The 25,651-nt window shown below is 38.6% G+C and overlaps 2 protein-coding genes across 8 annotated transcripts; one reads left to right on the forward strand and one right to left on the reverse strand.

Annotated features, from left to right (window-relative positions):
* Positions 1 to 2,335: 2,335 nt before the first annotated feature.
* Positions 2,336 to 16,093, reverse strand: FBXO43 (F-box protein 43). 7 transcript variants are annotated; one of them, XM_025870910.2, is made up of 5 exons: positions 15,233 to 16,093; positions 10,842 to 12,296; positions 7,504 to 7,606; positions 3,064 to 3,267; positions 2,336 to 2,960 (listed from the first exon to the last, which is right to left on the reverse strand). In XM_025870910.2, the coding sequence occupies exons 2-5, from the start codon at positions 12,281 to 12,283 to the stop codon at positions 2,712 to 2,714; spliced, it is 1,998 nt and encodes a 665-aa protein (XP_025726695.1). In that variant the 5' UTR covers positions 12,284 to 12,296; positions 15,233 to 16,093; the 3' UTR covers positions 2,336 to 2,711. The 7 variants fall into 7 exon arrangements, 6 of the variants coding, with proteins under 6 accessions (XP_025726695.1, XP_073749138.1, XP_073749140.1 ...); XM_073893037.1 differs by having other exon boundaries at positions 2,778 to 2,980; XR_012378276.1 differs by lacking the exon at positions 2,336 to 2,960 and adding an exon at positions 3,815 to 4,209 and having other exon boundaries at positions 3,187 to 3,267.
* A 5,547-nt stretch (positions 16,094 to 21,640) lies between these two features.
* POLR2K (RNA polymerase II, I and III subunit K) lies at positions 21,641 to 25,587 on the forward strand. Its single transcript, XM_025871494.2, has 4 exons — positions 21,641 to 21,767; positions 22,339 to 22,408; positions 23,148 to 23,240; positions 23,908 to 25,587. Exons 2-4 carry the CDS (start codon positions 22,348 to 22,350, stop codon positions 23,928 to 23,930), a joined length of 177 nt encoding a protein of 58 aa, XP_025727279.1. The 5' UTR covers positions 21,641 to 21,767; positions 22,339 to 22,347; the 3' UTR covers positions 23,931 to 25,587.
* Positions 25,588 to 25,651: the final 64 nt, after the last annotated feature.

Raw genomic sequence — 25,651 nt, forward strand, 5'->3', positions numbered from 1 at the left:
TATTTTCTGGATAGCTAAAGCCTTTGTTTAATAAAGTTATTCTGGAAACTGTATGATTTTCTTCTAGTTAACCTACCTCTTAACCCCATCACAAATATAAAGCTTACCAGTAAAAAGCTTATCTTTCAAATTCCTACTCTGATCTTTCTTCAGAATTTTTATTATGAAATCATTAAAATATGTGGTACTGAGTCCTTATACTGTTTTACTCATAACTACTTGATCATGGTACTCAAATCCCAATCAAAACCAGAAATATAAAAAATTTGAAACTCCATTGTTAACAGTACCTGCGGTAGACAAGAATACATGGAGATTATTGATTTCTAAAACAAAACGTGGTAAAATCTACATTTTCAACAGTAGAGTAAGATAAAATATTACATTCGAATGGACTGAGTTGCTACAAGACCACAAAGGTGATCACACAGAGAAGGCAGTGTGACTGTACCACATAAGACAGATGCAAAGTGCTTCCTAATGGACAGGAGATAGGATTCCAGATTCTCACATTGTAATACTGACAATTTCAAGTATAAGGAGGCAAAAGAAATGCTTATCCTTCCTTTTTCATTTTCTGTAATAGAATAATAAAAATCCATAGGATATTGGGAAATAAACATTTTAAATTATATAAAATAAAAAATCTTGCATTTCATTTTTAAAAAACATACCATGAAACTGGATCTGTGATTTTTACAACTTAAGAAGTCACTTCTAGAACGGCATTTAGGCCAGGCAGAAGTCAAGAGCATAAAATAGCAAAAATGTTCATATGACAGAAGAGGATATGATTTGATCTAAGCCCCAGAAAGAGAGGTCAAGACAGGTAGTCAAACTATATCAAAGAGTTGTCTTCATAAATTAAAAGAATCAAGACTGGGAATAAGTTTTCTAAATGCAAAGAAACTTCAATTAACAATGTTTATTAAAAATATTAATAAGTATATTGACCCTGATGTGGAAGATACCTCAGGAAATTAAGTAGACACTGAGAATTAAACTTGATTAGAATCAACTGAATCAGAAAATTTGATATAAAATGTATAGACTGGGTAAATTATTAAAGACAACCAACAATTTACTTATATTTATATTTAGCCTCCAAAAATTCTTTGTGGAATTAGAAAAGATATAGATAAAATGTAATATTTAGCAGCTAAAATTTTTAGTGAGTTAAACAACAAATTAAAATTTAGGGCAGATTTTTCCAAATATATTTATATCTAGGGGCGCCTGGCTGGCTCAGTTGGTTGAGTGTCCGACCCTTGATTTCAGTTCAGGTCATGATCTCAGGGTGGTAGGATGGAGCCCCATATCGAGCTCCACACAGAGTCTGCTTATCCCTCTCCCTCTGCGCCTAGCCCCACTCACCTGTCCCTGACTCTCTAAAATAAATAATCTTTAAAAAAAAAAAAGATTTTATTTACTTGACAGAGAGAGAGATAGCAAGAGCAGGAACACAAGCAGGGGGAGTGGGAGAGGGAGAAGCAGGCTTCCCGCAGAGCAGGGAGCCCGATGTGGGACTTAATCCCAGGACCCTGGGACTATGACCTGAGATGAAGGCAGACACTTAACGACTGAGCCACCCAGGCACCCCAATAAAATCTTTTTAATAATTAAAAAAACCAGATATATCTATACGTAATTCACACTTTAAGACTGTCTTATTAAAATACTGTGTAAGAGCTACATTTTAAAAATCTGTGTGTATAGTGTGTACACAGACATATACCCACAACAGTTACCTAAAGACAAACAAATAAAATATGAAACCATCTTCAAATTTTCCCCTGGTCTTAGTAATATGTTCAACAATAGAACTTACCTCTTTCTTGCTGCTATTCTATAAATGAAACATGCTACCTCCAACCATTTTTGGAAAGAGGTACATTATAAACAATTCAGTAAATTTTCTTATTTAAGAAACCCAATGTAAAACTAACTGTTGAGAAAAGAAAAACCAACAACAATCTTTTCTAACTCGCGCAAATTTATCACAATAGTGATACCCAAGCTAGATTAAACAAATGGAATCTGCGATTATAGTTCTGGAATTTTAAAAAACGCTTAAATGAAATGCAGGACTTACAAGGGTTTATTAACTGACTGAGACTCTCATTGTGAATTAACAACATATGTCTAACAACTTAGTTTTTATGTCTTCTTAGTAATCAATATTAAGTAAATTTTATTTAACCAGAAGTGTGCTCACATATGACACTCGCTAAATTACAAGATAGAAATTATAGAGTAAATTCAATAGAACTTCTGAAAACATTTTATTTATATTTCATTTCAGTCAAATACTCATTTTCCAAATCTATAACGCCATCTGTCTCAAGTTCAAAATTTGTAATATTACTTGGAAAACTATTTTTAAAAAGTGATCGAAGAACATTTCAACACAAAGTGATGAAATGCACAATTTTCAAAGGTTACATGAAACAGTTAAATACATATATATGACAACATTAAAAACTCTTTATTTAAAAACACTTATTAAAATGGGAAAATGTGACACAGTAAAATAAAATTTTTTCAAACTCATCACTTTAAAGAATACAGACATAGATTATGATATATACAAAATAGGAAATAAATCACCATCTGTCATTAATGGGAAATGTTGCATGCTTTCAAAATATTCATAATTTTAAGTCAGACAAAACGCTGTTTAGGGGGAATGCTTCTTTTATTTGAGAGTCTCCTCAAAGGCGTTTTAAATTCCGCTTACTCTGGGCACTTCCTGGAAGAGCATCTTTCCTATTTCTCGGCTTCGCTGCTCCTCTACTACATTCTTCAGACCCATGATAAGCACACAAACATAACACACAAAAGTCAAAACCACAGGCTGTACTGCTGCACAGTCCCCTTTTCTTATACGGCTGGTACTTAGCAGGGGATTGGCACCTGGGGCAAGGTTTTAATGCTTCATCAATAAATAGTGTTTTGGCAACCTGCAGTGAAAGCATACACACTGAATCTTCCAGTTTCACACAGAGAATCACTTTATTTCAAACTCTCAATATGTATTTCTAATAACTTATGAGAAATACTCACCTTAACATATTCATCTTGTTTACTACTTAAGGGAGTAACAGAAGAGCTTGCTGTAGGTGTCAAAACTTCTCCCCAAGGAGAAAATGTTGAAACTTCTCCTTTCTGAAAACCTGGTATCCTAGCCTGAGCTTGTACAGATCTTAAAGCTGATCGATTTAAAAGATGGAGCCGAGTGGCAGCATCCTCAACATTTAATATAGCCCCCTGCCGTAAAAGATAAGAGGGGTCAGTACTGTAATGTCAAAAGTTCCGGAACAGTTCTCTGATGCACATGTATTTAAATATTGAAAGTGATTTCACACTAAATTCCATTAGAATTTTCCCCCTAAACTTTCCCTTCTAGACAAAAAATTTTCTCTCAGCTAACACTTAAATGTCAAAGAAATATAAATGAACGAAATTAAAACAAGAAGTGTTAGCTTTAAGCTTACACGATGGGTTCTTTTTCTGCTTAAGGTATGGGTTGGAAAACTTTTCCTGAAAAGGGCCAGACGGTATATATTTAACGTTTTGCAGGCCAGATAGTCACAGCTACTCAACTGCCATTTTACCAAAAGCAGCTGTAGAGATACGTAAATGAAAGAGCAAGGCTGTGTTCCAATGCAACTTACTTTAAAAACAGAAGTGATGGACAGGATTTGGCCCACAGACTGGAGTTTGCCAACCCCTCTTTTAAGTCAAGGTTTAAGAAGAGGTGAATCTTTGTAAAGTTTACTATGGGATATCATGGAATTCTTTGAAGGTTTCTTACCTTAGCCACATGTCAGAAGAATAATGGTACTGGTTAGACCATGAAATCCAATTGGTTTGGCTAGTTTTTACAATACATGTAAATACTGGAGTCATTTTTATACTTACATTGTAATAAACATGCTTAGGTATTTTAAAAGGAGAAAAAAAGGTATCTCTTCTCTGAACTGGATTTCCACATTACTTAAATATTCAGCCAAGAAATATTTTCAGTAAGCCCTCTATTTTGCTGAGGTTGATAACGGGAAAAAATTGGGTTTTTGTTTTTGTTTTTTAACAAATTGGCCTTCTTAACCAATTATCAAAATAAAATGTACTGAGAGTGAATTTCCTCATGTGTCTAACTAAAACTGTGCTTCCTCTCCCTTGAGAGTTTCCCTTTGCCACAATTGGCTCCTAAAAGTGAGGAGAGAGAAAATAAGAGAAATTATAGTAGGATAAGTATAGGAAATAAGATTAGCTGGTCATGGAAAATTCCATGATTAACAGTTTAACAACATATGCATAAGTGTAATGGATGAACATTGGTTTGCCAAAATTAGAATGAATACAACTGAACTTTTTCAAGGACTCAGTACATTTCTTTATAGTACATTTGTATAAATAATTTGCAGCCTAGGACACACACACACGATAAAAGAGCACACCAAAATTTTGATGGATTCGATGCAATTGGTAAACACGGTGATTGTGTATGAACCAACAAAATGAATAGAGATACACTGTTGAAACACATTTCAGCCACAGAATAAACCTTCATTTATTTAACAAATATTTATAGAACTCCTAAAGGTGTCAAGTGAATAAAACAGTCTAATCCCAGGCCTTGTAGAGTTTAAAATGTGCTTCCATCTCTGAGCAATAGGAGGCAAAGAAGTCAACCAAGGCACATGTTCACGAAGGCCAAAATTTTTCAAACACAGTCACATCATGTTACCAGAAAATACTTAAATGTGAGAGTGGAGTCACCATGTGGTTGTTCATTTCCATAATTATAAAAAACAGTGAGGAATACAGTAAATTAAGAAATTCAATGGAAAAGCCATATCCCAATTCTAACATTCATTCTCATGGTTGCAAAGCAAATAGATGAAATTGAGATCCTATTACACGTAGCTGCTGTTTGCCTTCTAACTTCTATACATAAGGAGCTTTCAGAGACATTACACAAGTATGAGGAAAACTATCAAACAACTCTGTCTTACAATGTTTCTGTTTGGGTTAATGATATACATTAGGAGAGTTCATGTGGAAAGTAACCAGTCCATATCAGAATAGGAGGGCAAAGTGCACCAGGAAGGATGTCTCTAGGGAAAAGAAGGAACAGGAAGAATACCTGATTTGTCTGGACTTACACAGAGGAGATTTCCAGTTCTGGTGGATAATAGGAGATGAATCGGGGATCTGTACAGAGAAACACTAAGCAAAACAAAAGAAAGAAACTGGGCAATTATTAACTCTGGAAAAAAAAGTTATATAGGAAAAAAGGTGTAATCGTAGTGTACTGCATGTTTCAGCAGTCAACAAACTCATAATCTCAATACAGTCTTAATAATGTCAGCACTTGTTTCTGATTCACTCCCAAATGGTGGTGTGGTTACATTAGTGAGGAGAAAAGGAGAAAGGAGTTCAGAGACGGGCGGGCGGGGAGGTAGTGGTAGTTCAGAGAGAGGGGCGGGCGGGCAGGTAGTGGTAGGAATGGTGAGAAGTTAGAGAAAAACTCTTCAAAGATAAAAGCCAAGAAATAGGAGGAAAGCCATGCTATTTAGAAACGTGGAGGTAAATCTCAAAAGGAACAACTGAAGAGTTGAAAGTGATTAACTTGGGACAAGAATCAAGAGTAGGAAGAGACAGGTAAGAGAATGTGTTTTGTTATAAGCCTCATAGTCCAGTTTGACTTTTTAAACCATGTACTTGTTTTACTATGAAAAAAAAATTTAAAAAGCAAACCAAAATAAGAAAAAAGTTAAAGTAAGGAAAAACGTATAGTCCTTTAAGAAATAAAGTTGGAAAAAAAAAAGTGGTGGCCCGGATATGAATATTTTATCTGGAATTACCTGAAGTGTTGCCAAACACAACCATGTTTCTTTCTTTGTACATGTACCTGGAGGTGATAGTTTAATATTAATAGATGCTTGCTTAAAAATTGTTTTTTGGGGGGCACCTGGGCGGCTCAGTCAGTTAAGCATCTGCCTTCCGCTCGGGTCACGATCTCAGGGTCCTGGGATCCAATCCTGAGTCTGGCTCCCTGCTCAGTGGGGAGTCTGCTTCAGCCTCCCTCTCTGCTGTTTTATTTGTTTGTCAGAGAGAGAGAGAGAGCACAGGCAGGGGGAGCGGCAGGCAGAGGGAAAGGGGGAAGCAGGCTCCCCAACGAGCAGGGAGCCCCATGCAGGACTCAATTCCAGGACCCTGGGACCATGACCTGAGCCGAAGGCAGACACTTAACCAACTGAGCCACCCAGGCGCCCTAAAAAAATTTAGTCCTTAGCACATAGAGCAGCACTCTAAAAAATACGAAGTTAAGAAGGCAAATATTTTCTCTAGTATAAGCTCCCAGGCCCAGAAGCTGCAGCAGTAAGTAGCCAGGAGCTGTGAGCAAGTTGTAAGGCAATATCGTAGGCGAGAAGGTAACACTGTTCTTCAAAGTAAAATAGAAAGTCAACATTTTAGTTAAGTGCAGTCCCTAATATTTCATTGTAATGAGAAACCCACCAATCTGTATCTAGGTATTTATATTTGTTTACACCATGTATCACCTCAATTATTATATTTTGTCAAATTAGAAATTTACTTATGTTATTAAAGACTTTTTACTAGAACAAGGATAAGAGAGTGAACTCTCGTGGTTTCTTTTGGTATTTAATGGCTAAGAAAGGTCTAAAAGCTGCATATACAATACGTACAGGGCCAGAGTCATCAGATGCCTAGTACACAAAGTAGTGTCACTAGGAAGAATAAATCAGCTTCTGCAGGACTTTTCCTGTCAATTCAAAGCTGGTTCCCAAATCTTCAAGAAAATACAAGCTTATGATGCTTCCCCAGTACTACTCTGCCACACTCACTCATTTGCAGGCCTCCCTCTATGCTATTCTCTCTGCTGAAACACTCCTCCCTGTCTTCACCTGGCTAGCCACTCATTCCTCATCCATCGGGTCTCAGCGGAGTTGCACTGTTTCTGAAAAGCCTTCTCTTGATTCTCCAGTGTCAAATACTCCTTTTAAATGATCTAATAGAACAAACTCTGGGCTTCCTCTAACACACCTGTATTATAATCCCCTGTTGACTAATATCTCAAGTCATGGGGCATGAGTTCCAAGAGAGCAGGGACCATTTCAGAAAGGTTCACCATTGTAATCTGAGCAATTGGCACATAATATCCACTCAAAAGACTAGATAGAAAATGCTTTAAGGATATCTAATTATGAATAGGATCCAGCATAGCACTGGTATTCAAACCCTGCTAACAGCACACACACCTGAACAACAAAACCCTACAAGACGCTCCTGATGCTAGGTAGTCTACTCCACTTATGGACTGGAAGGAAATGGAGTTTGAGAGAAGTAAAACATTCATGTGTGAATGTTTGCTAAATGAAAAGGGTTAAAAGATAGCAGGAAAACCAAATTAGGTTGTCCAGCAATATGAGATTATTTTACAAATCCATTTGAGAAAAGTATTATATACATTACCTCAGAATCTGCTTTCAGTTGTGAGATATAACATTTCCTCCTCCGATTTGCTTTTTTATCTTGAACAATAATTTCTCGCCAATTTCTGCTCACTTTCCAAACACTGCAACAAAATGATTGGTCTTTATATTGTATATGTTCCACAAAATTATTCCATTTTTGCATACCACAATTAATAAGAAAAACTTGTTTTAAAGATTTGGACAGTAAATTTAAACCTAAAAATTTACATTAAAATTATGACTTGATCTACATTGTTGTTCCATACTGTTTCACCATATGAAAGAATTGTCATTAAAATATTAAGTATATGCCAGCATTATACTGACAGGTTATTATCTTACAAATAGTTAAGGGAAAAGCATAGTTTCATATAAAGCCAATATGAGTCCACTGGGAGACTGATTAAGAGGATTTAACTTCAAATGTGAGACAAAAATTTGGAACACAACATGTAGAAAATGATTATCATCCATACAGCACAAGAGGTGTTTATCTATTCCTCCTATGAAAGTACTTAACAAAGCTATCATTTTTTATTAGACATTTTTTATTATGTTATGTTAACCACCATACATTACATCATTAGTTTTTGATGTAGTGTTCCATGATTCATTGTTTGCGTATAACACCCAGTGCTCCATTCAATATGTGCCCTCTTTTTTTTCTTAAGATTTTATTTATTTATTTGACAGAGAGAGAGAGAGCACAAGTAGGCAGAGTGGCAGGCAGAGGGAGAGGGAGAAGCAGGCTCTCTGCCGAGCAGGGAGCCCAATGCAGGGCTCGATCCGAGGACCCCAGGATCATGACCTGAGCCGAAGGCAGCCGCTTAACCAACTGAGCCACCCAGGCGCCCCAATATGTGCCCTCTTTTATACCCATCACCAGGCTAACCCATCCCCCCACAAACAGAAGAACTATCAATAATTCATTGGATGTACTAAGTGCCAAATAACAATCGTTATGATGGGTAGCACTAGAAAGTTCCTATTTTAGAAACCAAAGTTGATGAGAATGAAGTAACCAAAAAAAAAAAAAAAAAACCCTCAATTTATATCCAGTGGCTGCCTATTTATCAATAACCTTGGCTATACTAATTATGAAAGAAAAGATAATCTCTCAGCTGTTATTCTGGTCTTTTTTATTACTCTAACTCAAATCACTCAAAGGGAATAAGATCAGACAATTCAAAAAAGTTCTGGGGGTAATACTGTCCTTCAGTTACCATGGCCACTTCAATTGTCTTGCCTCTCCCTAAGCCAATAAATGTGTCTTATATCAGATTGATGGAGAGGAAAAGGCAGAAAGTCACCTCTAAATGGGGAAGAAATGAACTATGCAATTGGTTATTTGCCACAGTTATTTCAAATGACCGTAATCTCTCACATTACCAAGAATAAACACTGCTAACATTATACATGCATTCTGCAGTACAAATACTATACATTTGGAGGGGTGTGGAAAAGTGGTAACTACAAAAATATGACCGAATATCAAATGCTCCCAGAAGTGAGCAACCAAAAATATCACCCAAGTTTTTAATTGGTCTCTATCCAAATACTACAGCATATAAAAATAAACTTCCTATATTTCAGCCATCTCCTTGATTTTTTAAACAAATAATTTATCTCATTCAAACTTTTTTTAAAGGCACATACATACAGGTACACTGATCTGTTTATTATCCTACTTGTGTTACACCACGTACATTCCCAGTCAAGTTTATTTAGAAAGGCCTTAAATCTTAATATGAGTTTGTGAGGCAGTATTGGATTGGAAATCAGAGGGCTCAGGGCACCTGGGTGGCTCAGTTAGTTAAGCGTCTGACTCTTGATTTCAGCTCAGGTCATGATCTCAGGGTCATGGGATCAAGCCTGGCATTGGGCTCCACGCCCAGTGTGGAGTCAGCTGAAGATTCTCTCTCTGCTTCTGCCCCTGCCTCCACCTCTCCCTTTCTTAAAAAAAAAAAAAAAGAAAAAAAAATCAGAGGGCTCAATTAAAGACCCAGATACATTCCTATCTCCTTGAATGACTGTTGGCAGGTACTTAACTTCTTTGGAACACAGTTTCCTCATCTGCAAAATATGTGATTAAACTAGATGTCTCAGAAGACTTCCAGCTATGAAATTCTACAATTCTCTACAGTAGCCTACAATTAATTTGTGGAGGAAAGGTGAAGAAGGGCTTTAATAGAAGCAGTGGCCATAAAAACAGCAAGGATTCTATGAACCAAACTCTTGACATATCTCTATCAAAAAACAAATTCACAAACTCTCCTGCATGTCCTCCGTCAACCGTCACCTTGCAGAAGTCTTGTTCTACAGGCTTCCCTCCTTCCTGGTCATGGCATTCCCAAAGATCTTGTCTTCTGATAGTCCTGCAACTCCCCAAAATTGCCAGTATGAACACAGTCTCACGTTAGTCTTTATAACCCTCATTCCTTCCTTCAGTACTCCTAAATGTCTGTTTCTCTTTAATTATGTAGCAGCATCCAATACACTGAAATCTCTGTTAACACAAATACTTCAGTTTCTAATTCCTTGAAATTCCCAAAAGTAATTACCTTCCACTGCCCTGTTAGCAATGAAAATGAACTAATCCCTATTCCCTTGGTCTCTAGAGAAACTAAGCCCTAAAATGAAGCTAACCATTATTTTGGATTCTAGAATTTAGATTAAATAACTAAATGGTATCCTTTGTATGCTGTCATTTCTTAGTCACCATAATACTTTACATTGTTTCTGACCAAGTGTCATAACTTTAATACAATTTGCAATCTGACAATAGGATGTGAACTATTAAATCAGTAAATAACTTTTGCAGAAGACAGTTTGCCATCTTGAAAATTTAAAGTTCAACGTTTAGAAACTCTCTTCCCAAATGACAGTGACATGAACTTTATCCAGAAGACTATACTGATACTTCCAAAACAGGATTTTATTTTTTTTAAGATTTATTTGTTTATTTTAAAGAGAGGGAGAGAGAGAGAGAGAGGTTGCGGGGAGGGGCAGAGGCAGATAACCCCCAAGCAGATGCCCCACTGAGAGCCAAGCACAAGGCAGGGCTCCACCCCACAACCTGACTCCAGCCAAAACCAAGAGTGGGACCCCCAACTGACTGAGCCACCCAGGCGCCCCTAAAACAGGATTTTAAACAGAAGGAACTCTATTAGGAAGCTCACTAAACCACCTTTGATAAAGTGTAAGACAACTAAAGATAGAGATAATAAAACAAAATGAATAAAAAACAGGACAACTACTCAACTCACAGAAAAGCTTTCCAACTTAAAAAAAAAAAAGTGGTAAGAAGGAAGTTTTACTTCAGAAAAAAATTCTTACCTGCATAGGCTTTCTGCAGTCAAGGAATCGAAAACCATAGCAAGAATGTGTTTTAAATTTCTATATTTTAATTCCGTTAAGATGTCCAGTTTTTCTATACCCATTTTCTTGCCAATCAGTCCTGCAAGTACACACTGTAGTACAGCTATTTGCCCCCCATCCTTCTCTTCTAAGAATTCATGTGCACCATTTTGCTGGAATCTTTTTCTTTTGTTTCTCATAAAGAGCTCGTGCACTAACTGCAAGGCTGGGGTCTTTGATAAATTCTTAAAGCTTAAAATCTCATTGTCACTGCTCGGCTGATTCTCCGACGTGTCTGAAGCAGTTGCTGGTGTTGCTTCCAAGTCGGAGTCCCTTTCTGTCTCAGACTGTGAGCTTTGTTCCTGAAGGGTAGACAATCTTCTCAGCCTCCGAAGATGCCCTGACTTTTTAATGGTGTCCCCCACTTTGACAGTTCCCTTATGTTTCCAAAGTTCTCGAAAAGAACCCTCCTGGTCAGAGAGGGAATCTTCTGATTTATCCAAACAAAGTGAGTTAAAACCACTGTCTTCAGGTGTTGAAATATTGCCCCTCACTTCAGCTGAAGGAGAGAGCCTTTGACTTGCATTATATTTAATGTTTGCTACAAGATTACTTATTGGAGTCACACATAAATTCTCATTTGTTCCACAAGATGTTCGACTAGCAGAAGAGCCCAGAAGTTTGGGATATGTATTCTCATCATTAACAAACAGACTGCTATCACTAAGGTCATATGTGATAGAGTCTTTAAAACTATCGCCCTGAATCGGAGATATACATTCAACTTCAAATAGGCTACAGTCATCTTTGGAATCATCAACTGTGGAAGTCTTCTGTTGAGAAAAATTAAGTCTCAATTTTTGACTGCTGGAAGTTGTTTCTTCTGTTTTCAAAGTACTAGTAACTAAAGGACTAAAATTGGTTTGCCTTGGAAAACTTGCAGCACAGCTTGGATTATTTTTTTCTAAGTTGAGGACTTGGTTTATACTACTTTCTAGAGAACTGTTTTGTGATTCACAGTACCCCTTTAGGAGAGAGAAAGATATGTCCAACCTTCTACGCAGTAAAAATTTTTTTCCACTGACTTTAGGGGTTTCACAAAGTTCTGGAGTTTTATCATTTTCCTTCCTAGAAAAGACAAATCTCTTTTTTTGAGTTGGAGATTCTAAAGGATGAGTTAAGCCCATATTTGAAGTTTCAGGATGTTCATGGATTAATGTTGGGCCTTTTTCTTTCTTTCCAAAAAATTCTTTATCTGCACTACCAAAGTTGCAAGGTTGTAACAACTCATTGTAGCCACTATCTTGAAATGAAGATGTGGAACAGAAATCTCTGAATCTGGAGGATTTGAAGTTGACAGTAGGAGAGTCCACCTCATTTTCTGCTCCACTGCAAGCTTGGCTTGAACGTCTCTCTGACATCTTCACAATGTTTCTACAGAGTGAAAACAGATTTTATTCTTCCTTTGAAATGAGTAGCCTAGCAGCTTATCCAAAAATATGTGAATAGGGATAATAGAAAATGTTATGGCAATAAGAAAAGTTACCTTAAAAAAACAAATCTACTCTAATATATACTCATGTGTACATTACTTAACCCAACTTTTAACATCATAAAAAACAAAACAAAACAACCAATACATATTCACAGACTACTTGGTTAAGCATAGTCCTAAGCACCATGCATAAATATTTTCTTGAACTACACTTGAGGAAAAAATCTGGCAGCATCATTTTTAGATTTTATTACCTTACAATTTTAACAGCACTGAAGTACAGAGTTATAGTTTTAATATTCTAGCTTATTCGTACTGGCCTATATCTAGTCAGTTGGATATTTCCCTTCAAAGTTCTGGTATATAAGTAAAGCTGCTTAAAAAACTATATGCCAATTTTTAAACATGTTTTTGGAAATGTGTCACATGGGTGCTACCACTAGATTTAACAGCAACTTGGCTAAGCAATGCCAGGATAATGTTATTCATCTTTGTGACATAGGCCTGCCACAGAAATCCAGTCCCCATGACCATTTTCGAGGTCTGAGTTCCCAGACTCATGACTTTGCAAAGACTCCTTGGCTGATTGTTAATTACTAATACATTCTTCTTGAGCTAACCCAAGTGAACCAGCACCCCACAGATAGAGGCCCATTACAAACCTGGCATGTCATTCTTGTCTCATTTTCTAAATATTTTGAGATATCAGGTCCAGTTGCAGGCTTGAATTCACAGATAACAGACAACTATTTGTGGGAAACTCACCCTTTATAATATTCTTGAAATTACAAGAACAGAAGTCAAGTAAATTACTTGTAATTACTTATTGAGTTACTCAGTAATTATATTTGTAAGGAATAACACCAGGAAATACTTTACCCCTTAACATTTTCTTAACAGTATTATCACATTCCTTCTTTTTAGAAACTCAAATCTTAACTCAAAGAGTGTGAAGGGGAGAAAACTACCATAGTTTCTGATATTTCTCCAGAATATTCAAAGAACACTAAGAAAACTGTCATTTTTCAAAGTTTTCTCCAGACCAAATACATGATTTTTCTCTATTAAAAGATCCTGGGAAAATATATTTTAGTTGACTATAATGGTAAAGTAATATATTTATGCCTAGGTTATACTAGTTAAGTACCTAAGTGAATGAGTTTTTAAAAACAACAACAACAACAAATTGCTACTCCAACCACAAAACAAAAGTTTCTTTATGCTAAAATGATCATGGGAAGATTACCACTGGGCAAAATATCTAAGTGTTTTTCAACCTTTTAAACCTATATTCAATTCTGGTAAATCTCATACATGTTCTCTTCTGATCTAGATCCCCACAGATCATAAGAATGACTGCTATCTTCTGTACTGCTTACCAGCCAAGATAATCAAACTTTGCTTTCTATAACTTGTGTTATACTTTAAAACAATTTTGTTTCCAACATATTAAGTTAATGACATATAATGAGCTTCCAAATTATACCTGCACCCATGAATATTTTCCTCTCTCTGAGAATCATTCTATAAATATAAGTTAAAATTAGGTCAACAAATCCTTCTAAAATTTTAGAGCAAATGTAACTATTCTACCTTACCACTAGGTGTCTCACCATGCTAGAATTTGGGAAACCGGCAAATTGTTAGAAACAAACAAGGATGCAGATATCCTCTACCCCTATCACCCATAGGCCACTTGATATAAACATAAACATATAAACAAAACACTAATTTTTTTTCTGTTCATCTACCGATCTGAAGTTGCCTCCACTGTGCTTTCTCTGCTGTCATCATGTCCACCTTTCTACTATCCCAAGGCGTTGGTCTCAAACAAAATTTGGTTCTTCAAAACTTAATTTTTAAATCATTTAAAAAGACTCATGCAAAATTTTGAAATGTCCATTGACTTACTTAATTTTACTGATTCAACAGTTCACTAATTAATCAAACGAGCCTCCTTGATACTCATTTTTTAAAACCAGGCTCCTGAGTGTTGAGAACACATCTCTATGTGCTCTCAAAAAAGAAAAAATTGGCAAGGGTGTGGAGAAAAGGGAACCTTCACACACTGCTGATGGGAATGCAAATTGGTGCAGCCGCTGTGGAAACGGTATGGAGGTTCCTTAAAAAATCAAAAATAGAACCATCATATGATCCAGCAATTCCACTTCTGGGTATTTACCCAAAGAAAATTTGAAAACACTAATTTGAAAAGATACACGTACACCTCTGTGTTCATTGCAGTATTATTTACAATAGCCAAGATATGGAAGCAACCTAAGTGTCCATTGATAGATGAACTGATAAAATGAGGTACATATACACAATGAAATATTACTCTGCCATAAAAAAGAATGAAATCTTGTCATTTGTGACAACATGGATGGACTCATAGGGTATTATGCTAAGTGAAATAAGCCAGACAAAAACAAATACCATATGATTTCACTTATTGTGGAATCTAAGAAACAAAACAAATGAACAAACAAAACAGGAACGGACTCACAGATACAGAGAACAAATCTGAAGTTGCCAGAGGGGATGGGGGTAAAGGGTAGTCAAAATAAATGAAAAGAATTAGAGGTACAAACTTCCAGTTATAAAATAAATAAGCCATGGGAAGGTAATATATACCATAGGGAATGCAATGAATAATAATGTAGTAAATTTTTATAGTGACAGATAACTAGACCTATCAATGTGATCATTTCATAATGTATAAAAATGTAGAATCACTAATGTTGTACACCTGAAACTAATATAATATTGTATGTCAACCATAATTCAGTTTAAAAACACTTGTTAAGTTAGAGAATGAAATACTACTTAACTATATTAAAACCAAACTTTCATTTGTTAAAGTGGAAAATCTTACCATCAGTCAATCTTGAGATCTTAGATGTCAGTTATGTGAGCTTCCAAACAAGAAAATCTTTCACTTTGCCTTCAAAACTCATGCCAAAGTATTACCGATTAAAAACTCTAGTTTGGACAATTGAAACCTGCAGCAGCATGATGACTGCTAAGATTGGCAAGGTACATAAAGTACACGCTTCAGGGATTATTCCTAACATATGAAAAGGCCTAAACCATTTTGAATTTCTTTCAGCTCTCCAGATAATGGTAATGGTAATTTCAATATCCTTGTTCTCTCCAGCGAGTCTGGGAACTGAGGAACCTTCCCAAATTCGGGTTTTTCTGAAAATGCAGTGTAACAAGCCACAGCGCGGTCATTTACTCCCCCAAGGTGCTGTCAGCGGGTGGCTGGTTAACGGTCTCACCAGGGCGTCTTTTGGCCCTGTTCGTCCCTCCTGGACCTTCCCAAGGCCAAGCTGGCGGGGGGACGGGGGTCGCCTCGGCTCCGCCGCCAGGGCCCAGGGCCCAGAACGCCACCGAAAGGCGGAGGGTGGGTGGGCGTCACCTGGAGCGGAGCGAGGGGGCAAGAGATCGGCTTCGGGGCGCCTCTCTAGTCCCAGCACCTGGAAAGCAAAGTGGGCGCCGGGCCCGGGGACGCCGGGAGGCCCGCTAGCCGGCACACACTTGGGCCCCCCACTCCCGCCCACCTGGAGAGCGAGGCGCGCCCGCACCGACCGGGCCGCGGGGCCAGGCGGGAAGGGAGTCAGGCAGCCGCCGCTGGGAGCGCCGGGCAGGAGCCACCGCCTCGCCCCCAGGGATGCCGGGCTATGGCAACACCCACGCCAGGTTCGCGTGGGACCGCCGCGTTTCCCTCCTTCGGTTTGAACTGCCCGCCTTGAGTAACCGCTACGCGCTCGCCCCGCCCCGCGCCGCCCCGCGCCGCCCCTTCCTCCGCCTCCGTGGCGCCCCCGCCGGCCGCCCCGCGACCCGCAGGCCGGGGTCCCGGCTTCCCCCGGAGGCGGTCTCGTCCTCCCTTTCCCACTCTTCCACCCCGACCCAAAGCTCAGCCGGGCTTCCTAACTTCATGGGCTCTGCCTCTCCCCATTCTCACCTTGGGGAGCATTATGTAGAAAGGCCACTAGGTCCTACTGTGGGATGCCATTAAAAATAATGCAGGTGAGTGGTCACTTGAGAATGTTTCCTGAGATAGGTATAAAAAGCGGGTTACAAAATGAATGACGCCTTTTGGTAGTATAGTTATACACAGGATGAGGTCTGAAAGGTATGACTAACTTGGTTACAGTGTCTCTACACGGGATTATGCTTGATTCTGCTAGACAGGATGTTTTATATTATACACCGGACACCTATTCTATGCCAGGCTCCACCCTTCTGCTCTGGGCGGCTTCCTCCTAGTCTCCTTTTTCTGGCTTCTTTTTCTCTGCCTTTTCCCTAAATGAGACGTCCTACCTCAGCACTTTTTTTTTTTTAAACTTTGCCATTATGTTCTTACATAATTCTTGGGCAGAACCTCACCCATTACTTTTAAGCCAATAATAGCAGCTACTACCACTCTCCTCCAACTGGACATTTATTTCTCCGTCTGGATGCCCTTTAGTCATCCAAAATGAAATATATCCAAAATAAAACTCACTAACAATTAAGTTCTGCCAATCACTAGGCTAGTTACTGGGAATACAAAGATGAGTACAGCACAGTTATGGCCTTAAGGGGCTCACAAGCACTCTAATAGGGGGGCAGTAGTAGTACAAAGGAAAGAGGATCAACTAACCCTAAGGAATTCAAAGAAGGGGTAGAATTAACTTTATAAAGATCATGACTTAATCAGAGAAAGACATGTATCATATGACCTCACTGATATGAGGAATTCTTAATCTCAGGAAACAAACTGAGGGTTGCTGGAGTGGTGGGGGGTGGGAGGGATGGGGTGGCTGGGTGATAGACATTGGGGAGGGCATGTGCTATGGTGAGCGTTGTGAATTGTGTAAGACTGATGATGAATCACAGACCTGTACCTCTGAAACAAATAATACATTATATGTTAAAAAAAGAAAAAGAAGAAGAAGATAGCAGGAGGGGAAGAATGAAGGGGGGAATCGGAGAGGGAGATGAACCATGAGAGACTATGGACTCTGAGAAACAAACTGAGGGTTCTAGAGAGGAGGGGGTGAGGGGATGGGTTAGCCTGGTGATGGGTATTAAAGAGGGCACATTCTGCATGGAGCACTGGGTGTTATACTCAAACAAGAAATCATGGAACCCTACATCAGAAACTAATGATGTAATGTATGGTGATTAACATAATAAAAAAAATAAAGACCATGACTCGAGGTGGATTTTGAGGGACAAATGGCAACTTAAAAGTCAGGCAACAGGTGATTTCAATCTCAAAATGTGCAAAAGCAGGAAAGTTGGGACAGTTGGGGAAACTGTAAATAGTTTGTTATACTTAGAAACTCAGGTTTATTTGAGGAAAGGGCAAAGAAAATTCTTGAGAAGGGGAAGAAGCCAAGTCATGGAGAATTTTGGATGCATTTAAGAGTCTGAAGTTGATCCTCTAGGCATTGCAGAGCGTTTTAATTTTAGAAAGATCACTCTGGGGGCGCCTGGGTGGCTCTGTTGGTTAGGCGACTGCCTTCGGCTCGGGTCATGATCCTGGAGTCCCGGGATCGAGTCCCACATCGGGCTCCCTGCTCAGCGGGAAGTCTGCTTCTCCCTCTGACCCTTTCCCCTCTCGTGCTCTCTCTCTATCTCATTCTCTCTAATAAATAAATAAAATCTTAAAAAAAAAAAAAAAGAAAGATCACTCTGGTGGCAGAATGGAGAACAGAAGGAAAAGAGGTGAGGGTGGTTGCAAGACCACTTAGGAAGCTACTGCATGACTCTGGAAGCCAGTGGGGCTGGAGAAGAACCTGGACTCAACATGTTCAGTTAGAAGAATCAAGTGCATGGGGCAGGGGTTGAGGAAGCACAGAGGACAGGTTTGGAACAAAATAAGATGAATTTAGTATGAGGTTGTTAAGTTTCAGGTACCTGTAGGACTTAAGGAATTGGTGAATTACACATAGCACCTCTCTGAAGACACCCACACGTACCCAGATAGAGTGAGTAGTGCCCTCTCTAGCTCTTCAAAGAAATCTCTGTTACAGCCATTTTGCCCTTCCCCCCACCATAGCATTTGCAATCCTCCTTTGCTGAATTTTCTCCATGTAGTTTATCACCTTCTAAAAATGTCATATTACTGGGATGCCTGGGTGGCTCAGTCGGTTAAGCATCTGTCTTCAGCTCAGGTCATGATCCCAGGATCCTAGGATCGAGTACTCGGGTTCCTTGCTCAGCGGGAAGCCTCTTCTCCCTCTGCCTGCCGCTCCCCCTGCTTGTGCACTCTCTGACAAATAAATAAAATCCTTAGAAAAAGTAAATAAAAATTAAAATGTCATATTACTTATCTAGTTTAATGTCTGATCCTCACTCCCACTATAACATAAACAGGGCAGGGGATTTTGCCTATGGTTTAAAAAATCCACAAAATCCCAAACATAATTTAAACATTGCTCTTTTCTCTTTATCTAGTTAATTTATTTTTCTTTATTTTATTATGACTGAAGACCGCAAAAGTATAACATAACTCCCTTCTATCATAAGAATAATTTTTACTCCCCTCCCCCACTGAAAAGGCAAAAAGAAACCTAGTCATATGTAGCTTGTCCTGGCTTTACTCATATACCCCAAATACAAACCACTGAGCTATATTCTCCTATTCTTTTTTTTTTCTATTTACCCACCATGGTCTTTGGCCTTTTTGCTTCCTTTTCTGGATTGGATGTCATCCCATTACTGACCTCAGAATTCTAAAACCCATCTGTTTTCCACAAGATCTAATTCTTTTGGGGACCATCCAGCAAAACATAATGAAAGACTTTTCCAATCACGATGACTAAAGCTATGCAGATATACTTAAAAGAATAAGATCAAGGAATATGAAAAACAGAGATTCAGGGAGGAAAAAAGCAACTTGCATCTCCATAACCATATTTTAAGGAATTAAAAGCACTAGCATCCAAGATAACAAGACATCTGCCCTCATTAGGAGAGGGCAATAGAGTGATATCTGCACATGGTAAGTGCTCAAGAAAAGTTAGCTGTTACCAATGATAATAGTTTACATTGACCATGCTCCATACTGATTCTAAAACTATTGGTTCCTGCTGATAGGAAAGAGGGTGTTGGATTGAGAACTAGCATCAACATGGACTTTTGCTGAAATTCTGGATCTCCTTGATATCACTTGCAATTACTCTACCCTTCCACAGGGTCCTAGGACTCATTTCTATCCTGCTTTTGCGATCCATTCTGATCTCCATAGACTATTATGTGCCAGAATCCTTTTGATACATCAACTGGAGAGTCAGAATCCAGTAAAGTGTGCAATGATTAAAGTTATACTTTATATCACTCCATCATCTTTCTCTTTTTTAAAAAGATTTTATTTATTTATTTGACAGAGAGACCGCAAGAGAGGGAACACAAGCAGGGGGAGTGGGAGAGGGAGAAGCAGGCTTCCTGCTGAGCAAGGAGCCCGATGCGGGGCTCAGTCCCAGGACCCTGGGATCATGACCTGAGCCGAAGTCAAGATGCTTACCGACTAAGCCACCAAGGTGCCCCTCCATCATCTTTCTCTTATAACAACAGTTTTATCTAGTAATTGTTGTAGGAAAGCTTATTTTGACTATTCTGTTGCATTACTCTCTTCTCTTTGGTTGAGAGGGGAGGTAGTTTGTAAGCTAATGGTCAAAATATTTATGCTGTATGTTGGCCTGTCTGTGAAAGAAGAAGCAAGAAAATCCATTATGTTTCCCTGGAAATTAAAAAATTGGCAGCCAGGAAGACCAGGAAGATCAAGTTAAAACTCCCAACCTGGTCTGTAAAGGTACGATCAGTTTGAACTTCTGGAAGTGAAAGGTGAAGCCTGGCCCAACCCGACCCCGCTGTGGCTGTGGAGGGGGGGGTGGTCCTGGGGAGTCTTGGGGAAAAGGTTTTAGCCTTCGGGTGGGGCTTACCCCTCATATTTATGATCTTAATTTATACAGTGCCCGCCATGGAAGCAAATGTCTCCTGTATCGCTGTGTACATACCCGATCTGGGGGTGTAAATAGGCTGTTCTGTGTATAAATAAAATCTTCCATTGTCAAACTGCTGGATGGAAGACAGGAAAGCAGAATATTCTGCTTAATAAGAAATCAAAGACATGTTGGGGTGAAAGAAACCTGTTTCTCTGCTTAAGTATAATCATTATTAACAACTATTTTCTAAATTTTAATTCATTTTCTTCTTCCTTCTGATGTAAGTGAAAACCTGCTGTGAAAGAAGCAAACGAATGTCAATGTTGTGAACCCAATTGCTATTAATCTCACTGATTTTGATCTTTCAAAAAGCACACCTCCACTGCGCAGATCCTTTTGTTTCATCTAGGGAGGAATACATGAGATGGAAGGAAGGTCAATCAATGGGTAGTGACTGCTACCAATATCCTTTAGTTTTAAGTGGAATTAATTTATGTAGCTGCCTTTATACCGCCTTTGCTTTTGTAAAAAAATGTATTTTAGAGAGAGAGAGACAGCACGAGTGAGAGGGACAGAGGGAAAGGGAGAGAGAGAATCTCAGACTCCACGCTTGAGTGCAGAGCCTGATGCGGGGCTCCATCCCAGGACCCGGAGATCACGACCTGAGCAGAAACCAAGAGTTGGGGGCGCCTGGGTGGTTCGGGTCATGATCCCAGGGTTCTGGGATCTAGTTCCGAATCGGGCTCCCTGCTCCTTGGGGAGCCTGCTTCTCCCTCCGCCTCTCTCTCTCGAATAAATAAAATCTTAAAAAAACAAACAAACCCCAAACCAAGAGTTGGCGCCCCCAGCCTTTGCTTTAAAACAAGTAAAAGGAGTGGGTCAGAGGGAAAACAGGAGCCTACGAAAGTTTCAAAAAGCAAAAATGAAATAATGTGAAGGATAGGGGACGGATGCTCCACTGGCCCAGCACAGGTATCAAACAATAGGAAAAACATAATCTGAAAAGTGCTTTTTAAAGTGAAAATCAGTGATGCAGTCGCTGCTTCTGTGTTCCTCCGAGTAACGGTTAGCCTAGGATTCCGGGGGCACTTGTCATTTCACTCTCTCCTAACCCTCAGCCCTCCTGGAAAAGTGTACTTTCCACTAACTTCATTAGTCAGAAAAGCAGACTCTCTTCGATTTGAGGAACTATTGAAATGCTTTGCTATCCTGAAAAATGAAATAAGCTGGGGCGAAACACGAATTCTTCTCCACAGAGCCTACCATAACAAAATTCCCGGCTTTACCGCTTGTGTACAATCCGGGTTCCTCGGCCACGCCCGGGGGCGGAAGAGGCGGGGACTAGAGGCGTCATATGCCAGCGCCGGAAGTTGGTTGAGACACAACGAGGAGCCATAATCCGCCGCGAACTTCAGAGTACGGAGTGTCTGGGGGCTACGTGGGTAGGGAATTGGCTGCCTGTATTTACAGGTGGGTGTTTGGACCCAAACTGGTAAAACCCTGGGGTTAGAATTGGGAGAAGCTGCGGATTGAGTGGATGGTGTTAATCCTTTGCCCGGTTTCGTTCAGTTTAGCTGTTTGGCTTTGGGGAGTTATTCTCCCCTTATTTTCGGTTCGCATGTTCGCTTGTTGAGGGATATAATTTATTGCCTTCTGCTGAATTTTGGAAGAGTAGGACTTCTGTTAAATGGGAACGCGAGCTTTGCAGTCAGATCCCAGTGCCCCTACCTCTTAGTAGTTGAATAACCCTACGCAAATTGACTTCTACAGGGCTGGGTTTCTTCATCTGTAAAGTAAGGGTAATAACTCCTACGATTGTTGTAAAGATTAAAATGACATGTGTAAAATGTTACTGTGTCTAGTTTGGGGGTAAGTGCGCAATACGTTGTGTTTTTGTTCCGTCCTTTAGCTCTACCCATAGGGTTTGGAAAAAGTACACGTTAGGAATTGGGACTCTTAGGTTTTCCTGAGAAAAATGAGGCCTGGTTGGATTTGTGAGGAGCCCTTTTGAGATATTCAAGATTTAAGTCTGTGATTGCAGGGACTATCAATGGACACCCAAAAGGACGTTCAGCCCCCGAAGCAGCAGCCCATGATATATATCTGCGGAGGTAAGGATAGAACTTACATAAAGTAGGAGTGTTTTACTTCAGAGTTTTGAAATAATTACATTTAACTTTGTCTTGAATGAGTCATCTTTTAAAGTTATAAAGCAGAATACTAGCAACTGTAAAAAAAAAAAAAACAACTCATTAAGAATTCGTTTTCTCTCCAAGAAAAAGTACACTGCCCATAACTTTTTTCTTTCCTCCTTAGTATATTGTCGTTAAATAATAAAAGTTCAACTGAGTACATTTTAAAGGTGTAATAGGCTTTATTAATGGATTCATGAATCAGGCAGCATCCTGTCTAGCAAGTAGATGGGAGCTCCAAAAGGCTACAGAAAAGGAAAGGTTTTTAAAGGTAGAGAGGAGTGGAAAAAAGGAAATGATTAGCAAAGACTCCATTGTTATAGGTAAGGTCGCCTTTCTAAGAGGAACCAAAAAACAGTAAATTTCCTAATGCTGACAAGGAAATTCCCATATTGACTGGTCAGGGGTTATATTTCTGCATGGTTGAAACTGCAGTTAGGTTAAGTGTTAAGTCTTGGTTTACTAGGTTTACGGACTTGGCATCTTAACCTAAGTGAGGCCATTTGGGGCCTGTGGTTTTCTTTTCAACATGGTTATAGCACCATACTCTTGAGATTGAGTACATTTTAATGCTTTGGGTGAAAAATACAGTTAAGATAATTTGCTTGTCTGTCCTGTTTGCCCTTTAGGCATTGAATGACCATGCTTTCTTTTTTAGAATGTCACACAGAAAATGAAATAAAATCCAGGGATCCAATCAGATGCAGAGAATGTGGATACAGAATAATGTACAAGAAAAGGACTAAAAGATGTATCCTTGTAACTTGCTAAATATGAAGTAGGTGGAAGTGAAGAATAATGCTTGGGTTATTAGTCAAAGACTAATTTCTGATAAAAAAAGGTAATAACTACTTACCAAAAAGGCATGATTAGGATTTTCATAATCATTTTATTTTTATTTTCATAATAAAAATCCAGTGAAGAGGCATATACTAAATATTTACTAGTTGATTTTAGTTCTCATAAGTCTGTTTTTCAGGATTGGTATTTAACTTATTTTACTTATAGTCCTTGAGTTTTGAGTTTATGGACAAACTAAATTATACAAGGAGAAATACAAATACTGTGTATGAATGCTACTTACTGGATAAAGTGAGGCTTACAAATTAGCCAAAAGACTGAAAGTACATTGTTACATGGTAACTAATAATACAATTACAGTATTTTTTAAACCAGTAAGTTACCTTGCTAACATGGTTTCAGTGTTTTTTGGTGCATTGGTCTTTTGTGTCATGGAAAGGGGACTAATAAAAACTGAAACTTTTTTATTTCCAATTGTCATAGTAAATGCTGAGTTCCATTCTTTTGTGCATTGTAGCTAAATAACTAGCTTATTGCAAAGAGAAAGTGACTTGGAAGTGTTAAATCTTTCATGTAATTTTTAAATATGTTTTTCTCCTTAACTCATTTTAATACAGTGGTGGTTTTTGATGCTCGATGAAACATGGAATTCAGAGGATTATCTTCATTTGGATTTGGATTTGGTGTTAATGTTGTATAGCTTTTGATTAGTGTACATATCTTTACAAATACAAATAACATTTCATTTTAAAATCCATCTTGTATTTAGATATCTATTTAATAGTTCCTATAAAGAAAAATTTTTTGTTCAATTACATGATTTATAATTTACTTTTATTGTATATGTAATCTGACACAGAGTGAAAGTTTAAAGTGCTTCCCTAAACCACACTTTTAATTAAGGCCTAGAATCTTTTGGGATTCTTGTTAAAAATGAAGTTTTCTAGGGCCCTGTGAAGGTCTGATTTAGTAAGTTCCTTGGAAACTACTGTTTTACATCACCAACTTTATAAACTCTCCAGCATTATTTTGTATTGAGTATACCAATGTACTTAGCTTGCATGCATTATTTTGAGTTAAATTTTTTATTTTTACTTGATGTAGGCCTTTTGTATATATATATAAGGCTTGACTATATATATATATTTTTTAAAGATTTTATTTATTTAATTGACAGAGAAAGAGAGAGAGACAGCGAGAGAGGGAACACAAGCAAGGGGAGTGGGAGAGGGAGAAACAGGCTTCCCGCTGAGCAGAGAGCCCGATGCAGGGCTCGATCCCAGGACCCTAGGATCATGACTGAGCAGAAGGCAGATGCTTAATGACTGAGCCACCCACGCGCCCCAAAGGCTTGACTATATTTTAAATCTTGGGTGAGAAAAAGAAACTTTAATGGTTGCATCTGTAAGGCAAAATCAACCCTAAGTAAAGTGGATGAAGCAGATTATTAAGGCAGGTATAGTTTCTGAGGTATAATCATTAAGGTAAAAAATTCTGGTTTCAGGATATATAAATATATATGTGTATATATGTGTGTATATATATATGTATATGTATATAGGGTCTTGTTCACACTGACCTATGGATAAATGTTTAAAACTTTTGCCTTGATCTTAGGGATATGGATACTCGGATACTCCCATTTGTTCCAGGATTCCATCATTATGGGATGTCATCTGACATTCACTTTGAAGAGTAGATATATTCCATCTTCACTAATAGCTATGTGTGTCTCTGACATTCAAAAAATTAACTGTGCCATTTTAAAAAAGCACCTATATTTCTTTTTTTTTTTTAAGTTTTTTTTTTTATTTATTTATTTGAGAGAGAGAATGAGAGAGAGAGAGCGCACATGAGAGGAGAGAGGGTTAGAGGGAGAAGCAGACTCCCTGCTGAGCAGGGAGCCCGATGCGGGACTCGATCCTGGAACTCCAGGATCATGACCTGAGCCGAAGGCAGTCGCTTAACCAACTGAACCACCCAGGCACCCAAAGCACCTATATTTCTATTACCATCCTTGAATACTTAGTGCTATAAGTTTTTTAAGTGCTATACAAAGTACTACCATGCTCAAATTTTTATTTATTTTTTAAAGATTTTATTTATTGGTCAGAGAGAGGGAACACAAGCAGGGGGAGTGGGAGAGGGAGAAGCAGGCTTCCCGTTGAGCAGGGAGCCCGATGTAGGGCTCGATCCCAGCACCCTGAGATCATGACTTGAGCTGAAGGCAGACGCTTAACAACTGAGCCACCCAGGCGCCCCCCATGCTCAAATTTTTATTTTTTTATTTATTTATTTTTATTTATTTATTTATTTTAAATATTTTATTTATTCATTTGAGAGAGAGAATGAGATAGAGAG

The sequence above is a fragment of the Callorhinus ursinus genome, unplaced genomic scaffold, assembly GCF_003265705.2.
Source record: "Callorhinus ursinus isolate GAN/ISIS: 27379988/994484 unplaced genomic scaffold, GSC_fseal_2.0 scaffold5, whole genome shotgun sequence".
NCBI lineage: Eukaryota > Metazoa > Chordata > Mammalia > Carnivora > Otariidae > Callorhinus > Callorhinus ursinus.

Excerpts from the sequence above, each read along its gene's own strand:
- POLR2K (XM_025871494.2), top strand. The coding sequence starts at position 22,348 with ATGGACACCCAAAAGGACGTTCAGCCCCCGAAGCAGCAGCCCATGATA. Across the intron at positions 22,409-23,147 it reads CATGATATATATCTGCGGAG|AATGTCACACAGAAAATGAA; the intron begins GTAAGGATAGAA and ends TTTCTTTTTTAG. Across the intron at positions 23,241-23,907 it reads CAAGAAAAGGACTAAAAGAT|TGGTGGTTTTTGATGCTCGA; the intron begins GTATCCTTGTAA and ends ATTTTAATACAG.
- FBXO43 (XM_025870910.2), bottom strand. The coding sequence starts at position 12,283 with ATGTCAGAGAGACGTTCAAGCCAAGCTTGCAGTGGAGCAGAAAATGAG. Across the intron at positions 3,268-7,503 it reads AACTGAAAGCAGATTCTGAG|GGGGCTATATTAAATGTTGA; the intron begins GTAATGTATATA and ends CTTTTACGGCAG. Across the intron at positions 2,961-3,063 it reads AACAAGATGAATATGTTAAG|GTTGCCAAAACACTATTTAT; the intron begins GTGAGTATTTCT and ends CTTTCACTGCAG.